The following is a 12,420-nucleotide window of genomic DNA, read 5'->3' as shown; positions in this document are numbered from 1 at the left end:
TGTCTCATTTGTAAAAATTTCCATGCCACCTGTAGGTGTCTCGGGCACACCCCGTGCCCTGTGTTAACTTCATATCCGATCACTCAGCCACATGCTGGCTAAAAACTTATTTTGAAATGTTCATGCAAACTCCCACCACTTATTGTATTTCATTCCCCATCAAGCCATCAAACAAAGTTAGTTATATGTTTTTAAAGGCATTACTGGACATATGAGTCAGAATCAACTCTTCTAGAGGAGAACAAAGGCTGACACCTCAAAGTTGGTGTTTTGACACGTGGGCATTTCCTAGAAACTTGAAGAGAATGCCTTTAGAACAGTCCCAATACCAAGTAAAGGTAAATAAAATCCAGAGGACTCTTTAATGGGGTATTTGAATGCAACATTCCAGCATATTTTATGGTTTAACTTACTTGAGTTACTTTTATAATTGAGATGTTAGAAAATGTATCTCCTTTAATGCATTTGGAAGAAATGTAATTAGAACTTTATTCTGAAGTTCTACAAACCAGAGAAACTTGAGATTCCTTTTTAATGGATGTCAGAGCCTATTCTTCTAATTTAAATCACTGCCAGGCAACTACTACAGCTGAGAAATGGTTTGCAAACGTGGGACGTGTCGATTCATTTTTCTTCCCTCGGTTTGTAGCAACTCTGAATCTTTGAGAGAAAAGAGAGAACAAAAAGGCAATTGGGGGCAGATAATGAGAATAAATTTTAGCATACCAGAAAAATAAAATTACTTGGCTGGATTCAATTATTTTCATCTGAAATTATTTTCCTGAAACATGTTTTTGTCCCTTTGTGCAAAGGATGAGTGCTTTGGATTAAAATTTTCTTACTGAGTGACAAGTTGTTGTCTTTATAAATGATACTCTGAGCTCAGACACCAACGTATGTCTCACAAACTCATTAAGCCATGAAAAACATATGAGCAATTACTCAGGAAAAAATGCTCATGTTGAGGCAGATCCGAAAGCATTGTGAACTGTATGAGCATTTTATATAGGACAGTTAGTTCATAGTTTATGTTCTGTTAACTTAGCCATGAGCCTAATCTTTGTTAGAATTTCCTCTTTTTTTAGCCAAGATTTGAGAGGCATCTGGAAGTACCTCAGTTGGTTGGAAACAGATGGTCTGTACTGCCTCTTCACTAGGATCAGTCAGAAAACTCTACAGTAGCTGCTCAACTGTGGTTTCAGGTTGTTGCACATTTCTCGTTCTTTCTAGAGTGTGTTTGTTTGGTTTGGTTTGGCTTGGTTTTGGTTTTTTGCTGCATGTGATGATGGTCTGTTTTGATAGTTTACCATAGTGTATAACGTTTAAATTCATCATTGCTTAAGTGAAATGCTATACCTTAGTAATCAATATTCAGGAAATTTCTTTTATACAAATTTAATATTCAAGTAGACTTTAGAGGACTGGCAAACTCTGGACTGGTTTTAGCACAAGTGGTACATTTTTTTCTTGACAGTACCAATATCTCATAAAATTGCTTCTGAAAAATTGTTCAGCAGTGGCAATAGAGCAGAAATGATACATGCATCAAAATGTGAAAACCTTCCATCCTTATCCCATCAATATTTGCTGATGGGTCATCACTCAAGTAATTAAAAACAAATAAGAGATGAATCCATAAGATCATGGATTATTACACAAGCATTTTGCTTTAAGAAAGTCAGCCATTTGTGATGAAACGTTACAGGATCTTATTTCATAAAATCTTAGATCTGAGAAAGATTACTAAAAGATTACAGAAAAAGAGATTACTCAATCCAATCACCTCATATTCAAGATGGAAAAATGGAAGACCAAAAAGGCTAACTGGTGCATAAAGGATCATAATCAACTTAATTAATTAATGGCAGGACCAAGATTAGGACCCTCATTTCCTGACTCAGAGTCCAGTCTATATCATTGTATGGTTAATCCTTTTTGTTTCAGACGTTTACCTCGAGAGTAAGTTAAACCATTTCAGAAATGTAAGACACCTCTTGGTTTATGAGAACCAAAATGCGTGATTAGTGGAAACTCCAAGTGATGGAGTTCCTGTTCAAATTGGGACTTCAGATTTACTGATGCCTTTCCTTAATGGAATCAACAAATCAGTATCAAATACCACTGTAGCCTGGTGTCCTTCTAGTCTCATCCACGGTCACATCCTGTAACATGCGGTTGGAGTGGAAGGTGGAGAATGAGTTCTGGAATCTAAGTCTCTGAACTTCTTAACTCTATTTCTTACATTAAAATATAGAAATTCCATAGTTTAGTTATTAGTAATGTATCAATGTTAATTTCATAGTTTGATAAACATTAAGATATTAATATTAGGGGAAACTGGGTGAAGGATATACAGGGATTCTTTGTACTCCTTGCAACTTTTGTATTAGTCAAAATTATCCCAAAATAAAAAGTTTGTTGAAATCAAAAAACAAACAAAACAAAAACTTATAGTGACAGGTGCTAGTTGAACCTTAAGGAATGGAGATAAATATATAGATATTTTAAGAGACAATGGAGATGAAATCTTAAGCTTTTTTGTAATATTTTGTTTGGGGTTAACAACTCTTTTTTGAATGTGTATAACAGTAGATACAACACCTCACAAATGCTTTGGCTTTCCATTGCCACATCATCACCACCCCCACAAACCCACATAAACACATGCACACACTCAGACTTCTGACACCTATCTTCATATCTCTCAATCACCCCTGCAGCTGGGCAGGCCCACACCTTAGCCCCTTGTGGGAGGCTGAAGAGACCAGAGAAGTTCTCATGTTGTGTGCCACAGTCATTGTCTCTCACTGCTTTGCCTGTCCCAGTCATACACCTCCTGCCTTAGGACTCATAAGACTCATAGTACTTTTCTACCTCTCATCTGAATGAAGTCCAGAAGGATTAAGTATGGAGGGAGGGGAAGCAAATATTAACTATAGTATTTTCTATGCTTGGAATTTACATTAGAAGCCTCTTTATCCCTGTTGAAGTAATATTCAGGTTTTAAATGCCATGTTATCCCATGTCTACAATGTGGATTATGTTTGGATTATTCTTCTATTTTCTCTGATATGATATGTGCCTTTGGGACACAATCCACTGCTCTAAGCAAAATGGCCACTGGAAATGCAAACTTATTTAATAATGGTTTGAACAAGCACAGTTATAAAGATCATTTAAAATGATTACTTCTTTATAAGAGTTAATATAGCAGAAAGAGCATGGATGTTTAGTTTGAAAGGTATGGATTTGCCTCTCAGTTCTAAAACTCCCTAAAAGAAGGGAGAAAATTGCTGAACTTCTCTGTTGGGACTCCATCCTTTAAAAAAAAAAAAAAAGGCAGAGTAATTATGATAGTCATATGAAAATAATGTTATGTGAAAGCCTAGTAAAATACTTAACATTTAGTAAGTGTTGACTGCTGTCAAAAATATTGTTGATACTCCACGATGTCCACTCAATCTGTATGATTCCCACCCTTAGGATCTGTATCTATGCCTGAAGCACTGTCTTCTGATGAGGAAGGTAGAAGGCTCCTTTGCTAGCAGTCATGGCAATGATGGGGAATTCACACTCCCTCGGAGCTGCCCTCAATCAATGATGGCTGATAGTTGGTGTATATATTCCCCTGTCCCAACATGGGGTATGTTCCACACTGGTCCCAGAGGTTCTCCAGTGAGATTAAGCTCCAATTGCCTATAGCAATAACTTGCTTGATTAGGCATACCTCATTGGATCCTCCACTCTCTGTGTCCCTTCCCTATTCTCTTCTAAAAATATTTACTGGGCTCAATACTTAAATAAATTACTTAGAGTTAAAGTCATGTCTCAGGGTCTGCTTCTGAGGAGCCTTAACTAAGACTCTTTCTTTCTTATTGTGTATGTATACCATAATAAAGAATGGCACCTCGCTTGTAAAGGCATTCAGGTACACTGCAACATTAATACTCTTGGGTCTACAGCACGTTCAAGTACTGTGCATAGTGGTCAAGAACTTGGGCTCCAACAGCACACATATCTGGATTAAAATCCTGATACCGCCATATTGAGCAAGTTATTTAATCTCTCTGAGCCTTAGCTTTCTCATCTTTAAATGGGGATAATAATTTCTAAATTGTTATAATGACTAATGAAATAATGAACCAAAATATGGATGATAATTGTACCTATTCCATAGAGTTACTGCCTGTAAATAAGATGGAAGATGTATTGCCCTAGTAGAGTGTCTGGAGCACAGAAAGTTCTCAGTAAAATGTAAACCATGTGCCAGCTTAGGAACAAGAAAACCCTACCATGGGCTCCGTTCTTGCTTCTAGCTAAATCCTGATACAACATGGTTCATTCATACCGAATTAAGTAAAGTACCATTTTGAATTATAGGTGTGATAATATATGTGCTAGTCCCTTCTCTCTTTTCCCTATCCATACAAGCACACCTTAACACACATATAAATCTGATTTAATAAGCTTATATTTTACTGGGTAGTTTTTCATATTACTAGGGTATTTTATATGATAAAGAAATTCACCGTAGGATTTCCTTAAATAACATGCTGCTATTTCTTTCATTAAACCTAAAATACCTATTAATTTACCAAATGCTAACCTAAACTGAACTTTTCAAGAATACGTGTGTTGTATATAGCAGGTCACACCTGTACAAACTGCGCACACATATGCATCATAAAAGTAAGTAAATTAATGTAGGAAACCTAAAGAGTAAAATAATTAGAAACTCCCATCTAGAGTTAAAAGTATGTAATTAAGCAAAATATTGGGCCTATGGTAAGCATGCAATGAAAAATATATGGATTGAATTATACTAAATTACCGGCTCTTCTAGGCATGATCATTAAGAGTCATTCTATCTTTGATCTTTATTCCACAAATCTACTTTTATTTATCTAGTCAATTTCACTAATGACAGGATTATTTTATGATATCTTTTATTTTTATCAGAGGGCAATGTATTCAGTATATTTAGATTCTACTTTATGTTGTGTATGTTTTTTCCTTCAAATGTTCTTTAGAAAAAAAAAATTGAGCAGAAGCAGACAGATTGTTCTAGGACATCCCTTCCTTTAGAGACGAGTTTCTCCAGCATAAAAAAAGATTGGCTTCCAAATTGGTTAAACTGTTTCTTCTGTACAGTACAATGACATGTTGTCTTGTTACAGTGAACATGTGCTCTCATTTTGGACAAGCTGTTCTGTGAAAAAGTTTTATTTAGCCCACAGAGACAATCCCTGGATTTGTGGGTGTTACCTCCTTTCCGTGTTACCAAGTTTTGTCATCATCATTATTGCTTTCATTCTGCCAGCTGTAACACCGTTTAGTAGCAACCTTTCTTAAAAAACAAGATGTTTCTGAAAATAGACAGAACAGTTGGCTAGACAGAAAAGAGATATCAACAAAAGTAGGTTTGTTGTTCCTCTGTGTTTTGCTCCCTGAATCACTTCTGAGATAGCTTCACACATTGTAAATGAACATGAACTGGATGAGGATATAATCTAATATAATCTGTATGTCTTAATACAAACCTTTATCCTACTTCATTACAGAAATCAATTTATATGGACACCGATTTGTTTCAGAGAATTCTTAAGTGTTTTACTTCTGTTCAAACTAAGGAAATTTTTTTATTCTTATGTTAATCCCCATACATTACATCATTAGTTTTAGATGTAGTGTTCCATGACTCATTGTTTGTGCATAACACCCAGTGCTCCATGCAGAATGTGCCCTCCTCAATACCCACCACCAGGCTAACCCATCCTCCCACCCCCCCTCCCCTCTAGAACCCTCAGTTTGTTTTTCAGAGTCCATCGTCTCTCATGGTTCGTCCACCCCTCCGATTTCCCCCGCTTCATTCTTCCCCTCCTGCTACCTTCTTCTTCTTCTTTTTTTTTTCTTAACATATATTGCATTATTTGTTTCAGAGGTACAGATCTGAGATTCAACAGTCTTGCACAATTCACAGTGCTTACCAGAGCACATACCCTCCCCAGTGTCTATCACCCAGTCACCCCATCCCTCCCACCCCACCCCCCCCCTCCGGCACCCCCCGGTTTGTTTCCTGCAATTAAGAATTCCTCATATCAGTGAGATCATATGATACATGTCTTTCTCTGTTTGACTTATTTCGCTCAACATAAATTAAGGAATTTAACCAAATACATTGACTGGGTTGGTTTGTTTGCTTTTTTTTTTTTTTTTTTTTTTTTGTAAGTGAGAAAACTGGCTTCTGTAAGTAAATGAATACCTTAATTCAAGATCAATAGATGGATCCAGTTGTTTCTTCACGGTCTGATTGTATAGCTGATTCAGCCATGAGGAAGTAGTAGCTTTATTGTTTCTGATTTTTTCTTCCTCTGTGCATCAGTTAAAACAAAAATTGGGTCATGCAATATTTACTCATTGGGCGAAATGACATTTTTCAGCTTCCCAGTAATTAGCAGAAATGACCAATATGGAACAAAGGGACAAGCCCCTCTAATCACTTCCTTGTCCAGTAGAAAAACATGACATCCCTTTCAGAGCACAAGTTGGAAGACACATGAGAAATAGCCAACCCACTAGCCATTCAGCATCCTATGGTTCTCATATTTGACAATGTTTGGATCCAATGCTTACAAGGGCACTATTCTGAGAAATCAACATCCCAAATATGATGATAAATTCAGATGTTATCTCTGCTTCCTGATTTTACCTTTGTGTCTGGACTGTCTTCCTACAGTGTACATAAATATACCAGTAATATTTTTTAAATGCACTTTTGATTTGTTTTTGTAATATCTCTTCAATTAATCTTGGATAAGTTGTCTTTATTTCTAAATCTTTTTCTATACAAGATTAAACTAAGTTTTATCAAATCGCCCTTTATCACTTCCTCCTCCCCCTCACTTAAACTTCTAAAATAGAGCTTTTTAATCTGATATGTATGAAAGGGCTTCAGGAAGCCATGAGCCAACTGAAAATGAATACACAGTGGTACAAGTGTCTTCACATGTACTTTGTTCTGACAAAAGGATCATGTCTTTTTTCAGATTCACAAATGGGTGCATAACTTCCCCAATTTTAAGAACTACTGCCATCTGGATTTTCTCCCTCTTGTTGCTATTAGGTAGGAAATGCTAATCCCTACCTTAGGTTCTACTGAATACATGGGATCACAACCTTCCTTTTCCATTACAGTTCACTGGTGGTCCCTTATTTTCTCTTACCTTTCTGGATTTTGTACTTTCTTGTTCCAATGTAAGTAAGAGAAGCAAGAGAGAGAAAAGAGATATGATGCACTAACCCTCTGTCAGTGACAGTGGTTGGCATTTTCATGTGTGGCACCTCATTTAACCCACTGCAGCCCTACGAGTTAGACAGTATCCTTGTTTTTAGAGATGAGAAAAGTGAAGCTCAGAGAAGTTAGTCCTTCCTACAGCCTATGCATGGAAGAATCCATATTTAAATCTGTGTTGAATCTGTCAGGGAGGAAATTTTTTCCTTCTTCCCTTTTGGGTTCTTTGGCTGGCCTAATAATTACATTGACATAAGACAAGCAAACAGAAGAAAAACAATTTAATTTAGTATATATAGGAGTCTCACATAGACTTGAGAGGGTCAAAGACAGGCAATTGAGGGCTTATATGCCATCCTGAGCTAAGGCAAAGGGGGCTTCAAAGAGAAGGAAGACAATTCATTGGAGGATGAGAAGAGCAAATGTTTGGTAAACAAATGTTTGCTGTTCTGATGTAAAAAGTTACCCTGGTAATAGCTCTCTTCTTGGTACAGGCCCCATAACTAAATTCTTTTAGGTAGTTGAGGAAGAAGTAAAAGGCTCTTCTTGAGTCTGTTAAGCCTTGATTGCCTTTAACTCAAGTAATTCACATGCCAAAGTGGCACATTCTGGGGCATCCTGCCCTGAACCCCATCACTAAAGTTTATTCCTTCACAAAGCCTTTCCAGACAGAGTAGATGGTCATAGCTTACTAACAGCATCACCTTTTATAACTTCTAACTTGCATTTTATTATTATTCTCTATCATCAAAACATACATTTGTTATTCTAGTACAAATTTACAAATGCACATATGCTGTTTTATTGCATCAGTGTTATCATATTGTCTCATACTGTGACAGAGTGCAAGAATCATTTATATATTCATTAATTCATTCACTTTTTAAAATAACATTTATTAAACCTTACTCTTGTCAGTGCTTTGCTAAGTTCTGGAATAGGGATTCTAAGTTCTAACTTCACATTAGATTCTACTGGGGGACTTTTAAAAAATGCCAGTACCTGGTCTTGGCAACAGAAATTTGATGCAGTTAGTGGAGGTGGCACTTGGGCAGTGTATTTGTAAAAAGCATTCCCAGCCGAGGCTGGTGTTGAGAACCACCGTTCTAGAGCGGTGGCTTTTCAAAGAATGGTCCCCTCCATCTGCAGCATCAGCATCACGTGGGAGCCTATTACAAAGACAGATTCTCAACCCCCACCCAACCTCCTGAACTGTACCAGAAATTCCAGGGATAGGACTTGACTATCTCTGTTTAACAAGCCCTTTAGATGTTTCTGAGGCAAGATAAAGGTTGAGAAATACTTCTCTAGACACACAGGGTGAATAAGGCACAATACTTGCCACTAAGCAATTCTCCTTGGTCTCAAGGAGTTCCCAGTTGTTTAAAATATGCATTTTAATTACCTAGCACAGTTCCATGATCTATAACTTTAGTTGATAATGACAGCATTATTACTACTTAAAAAGTGTAATGACTTTCATCTCTTCTGGGGCAGCCATTAAATGAAATGTTTATAAGAAAATAGTGGTCAGTGGATAATATCTCTTAACAAGTCTTATGAACTTTATGGGTTCAGCTGTGTGACTTTCACAGCTGAAAGTCTATGATGTTGGGGCGCCTGGGTGGCTCAGTTGGTTAAGCGACTGCCTTCGGCTCAGGTCATGGTCCTGGAGTCCCAGGATCGAGTCCCACATCGGGCTCTCTGCTCAGCAGGGAGTCTGCTTCTCCCTCTGACCCTCCTCCCTCTCGTGCTCTCTGTCTCTCATTCTCTCTCTCTCAAATAAATAAATAAATAAATAAAAAGAAAGTCTATGATGTCACAGTGTTTTGTTAACATACACACATACAGTGAGAGAGACAGAATTTGGAATGCAAAACTTTAGAGGATAACTATTTCCAAGAAAGGATTTTAAAGTGGTTTTTGTGTTGTGTTTCCATTCTATTATTGTCAATATCACACTTGCTATTTCCCATCTTTATTAGTGTAGCTTTTTTTATAGCTTTATGACAGCATAATTGACATACAATAAACTGCATATATTTAAAGCACTTAATTTGATCAGTTGGGACACATATATACACCAGGACTATAGAACAGCTGCAAGGGGCATCGAGTTCTATTACAGGTACCTCTTAGTTGTGCAGATCTTCCCCTCCAGCCCCAAATGGCAGAATGGGGTTGCAGAGAAGGCTTCCTGAGGACGGTAGCATGAGCTAAGATTTGTAAGCCAACTAGATGTCAGCGCAAGTGAATAAAATGGGGCAAGGTTGTGCAGGATGGAAATTAAGCGCTTCTCATCTGTGTGAAGTCTAGATTCTTGTGGTTGTTGCTATTTATCATCATGTAGGGTTGAAAAGTACCTACTAGACCCCTTTGTCTCTTAAAATTCCAATTGAGAAAGGAGCTTAACCACGAAGGAAATACACAACACTGTTGCTGACACTAGCAATGCTGGTTTCTATCTCTGCAGGTAATCAGCATTAGTGTAACCTGTTTAGCTTTGACCACCCATCTGCTCTTGGATGCCCACCTCTCTGCTGTGTCTTAAACAGAACAGCTTGCATAAAAGTGGTATTTTTGCTTTTGTAGCAGTGGAATCTCATTCCTTGCCTTCAACTTCCTTTTAGCTTTTCTCTCTTCTTTCTTCTGAGCAAATTCGTATGTCCCTAAATGTTCATTTCTCATTACCGCCAGGTGCTCATACTGGGACTTTACTCTTTGGGTTTAAGTTCTCATTCTTTCTTCCATTGCAGGCTGGCTCCATGAGTTGGGAAAGAGACTAGAATCTCCATACTACGGCAACAATACCTTAGGGGGCCCGTCCATCCGAAGTGCTTATATTGCCGCTCTGTACTTCACCCTCAGCAGCCTCACCAGCGTTGGGTTTGGGAATGTCTCTGCTAATACAGATGCAGAAAAGATCTTCTCCATCTGCACCATGCTGATTGGTGGTAAGGGAAATTCTTCTTTCACACCAAGAGAAAATGCCATACCATTGCTGTTCTGTTTACTCGGTCCTAAAACACAATAGCGATATATTATTTAAATTGGAAGAGTCTAAAAGCACTAGTTAGAAAATCAGTGACAAACACTTTAATATACATATAGATTAGCAGTGAAAGTCTATGATGTCAAAGAATTCCATTTTCTGGACAGATGAAGAAGTAACCATTTACTTGATGGCTGATTTTGAAAGGACAGAAACATTGTTTTCTCCGCGTACTGTTTACCCCTAGTGTTTATGAATTACATGAGTCTGAATTGCAGGTATATGTTTGAAACTCCATTCTATAGTCTCAAACAGGTCAGTGTTATCAAATTTTATTAATACTAATATAGTACATTAAGGATGTTTGCTATATCACTTAGTTAAAAATAACAAATAAAGCAAAGAAAAACACCCAATACAATAATAAATATTTAACATTTTAAAATTGTTTTTATGTTCCATTCTCTGTGCTAAATGCTTCAGTACAATACCCTGAGTAATCCTAAAGGCAAATCTATGGGTTGGGCACTATTACTATCCCATTTAAGAAATAGACAAACTAATATACTATTGTCTCCAAGCTCCAAACCCACCTTCTGGGCTGTGCTTTGTAATGCCAGAGTTTGGACTCTACAAACCTCATTTTTCTTTGCCAGCTGACTTCCGTGACTTCTGCCCATAGGGGCGCCAGAGGGAGACTGGAAAGCAGGAAGTGGGGAGAGACCGCCTGCTTCTGACGTGTGTGATGCACCTTCAGGGGCAGACTGCCTCAGTCAGCATCAAGCGGTCCCAGCGTTGAGCATCTTCAGGCGCTCCCAGAACCAGCCTCACTGGATCTTCTTGGAGATCCCTGCATTAGTTGGGAGCGCCTCAGCATCCAAAGTCAGAGCCCTGGTTTCTAACAGCTCCTCGCAGCACCTCTTTTGGGCTTCTGTGTTCTGATAAGCGCACTTCTTCCAAGAACTTTATCTATCCATCTCAAAGGACAGAAGCTCCTTCTCGTGGTTATTATATCCACATGACCTCTATACTCTCTTTTTGCTCATTTAGCTCTCTAGCCCCAGGAAAACCAATTCTCTGTAGTGAATTTCCTCTGTAGAAACCGTTAGTTCAATTTCCCTTTTCTGAACCTCCTAACTTATACAGGATTGACACCATTCTTATCCACACTTTTCAGATGATAAATCTAAAGCTTGGCGAAATACAGTAACTTTCCCAATGTCATACCATCAGTTAGTAAAAGAGGCAAGGTTTGAACCCAGATAAATGCTTACTTCCACCTACAAATTCATAATCGGAAACTTACTGAATTACAAGATGGCTCTCGTGGGGTCGTAGGAGATGTGGATATTTACCTGGATCAAGTAAACATTCTTCTTAGACCAGAATTCTTCAACTAGGGTTCTATCAGTGCTTTTTACCCCATATGCTTCTCTCCAAAAGCCTGTTTTATCGTATTCTTTCAATGGCCTTAATCCCAGCTATCAGAGTTTCAAACCTTATAATAGGGGATGGTTCCTACCAGCTTCCTTGCGTGGGAGATACAAACTGAGTATGCGGGGCTTTAAGCAATGACTCCTCCAGCCTCTGGCGAAATCAAAGGAGTATCCAGCCAACCCTTCCCTTAAGGAACTTACAATCCAGGTTGGAAGAGATGGCCTGAACGACGTGGAAAGAGTTTTAATTATAGCAGGCGGTAAACACTACGTGCCGCATTTACATTAGGAAGTTCAGAGGCAGTGACAGAGTAAGGGCCAGGGATGGGGAGAATTTCTTGGAAAGGCAGTGCTTGTTGCTGAAATGGCGTGCTGGGACTGCAGCAATTGTCGCAGGCTCTTGGCTGATATATAGCAGCAACAGCCCAGGGAGCCGAGAACAGCAACTCTCATTTTCTGAAGAGCTACAGTGTGCCAGACAGCGTGGTGGCTGTTTTATACCCACTATTATGACTTCTCTAATTGCCAGTCTCCTTGATTGCCTATCTTTCAGCTTAGCAAAATGACAAGCATTTTGCCAATATACACAGTTTATACTTATTTAATATTTGCCCGTGTTTCTTCTCTTCCTGGTGGAAATTCGAGGAAATGTTCAAAGGCTCAAGGCTTAACCTACTGATTTGACATTTCAAGAATCTGCT

The 12,420-nt window shown here is 38.3% G+C and overlaps 1 protein-coding gene across 1 annotated transcript in view; it reads left to right on the top strand.

Moving 5' to 3' along the window:
• The window catches only part of KCNH8 (potassium voltage-gated channel subfamily H member 8), a 379,220-nt gene that overhangs the window by 295,281 nt on the left and 71,519 nt on the right, over nt 1-12,420 (top strand). The window contains exon 8 of the mRNA XM_034993931.1: nt 10,048-10,245. Coding sequence (XP_034849822.1) covers nt 10,048-10,245 — 198 coding nt within the window. The remainder of the gene's footprint in view (nt 1-10,047; nt 10,246-12,420) is intronic.

The sequence above is a fragment of the Mirounga leonina genome, unplaced genomic scaffold (assembly GCF_011800145.1).
Source record: "Mirounga leonina isolate KUSES-001 unplaced genomic scaffold, KU_Mleo_1.0 Mir_115, whole genome shotgun sequence".
Taxonomy (NCBI): domain Eukaryota; kingdom Metazoa; phylum Chordata; class Mammalia; order Carnivora; family Phocidae; genus Mirounga; species Mirounga leonina.
This window is presented reverse-complemented; position numbering and strand designations above follow the sequence as displayed.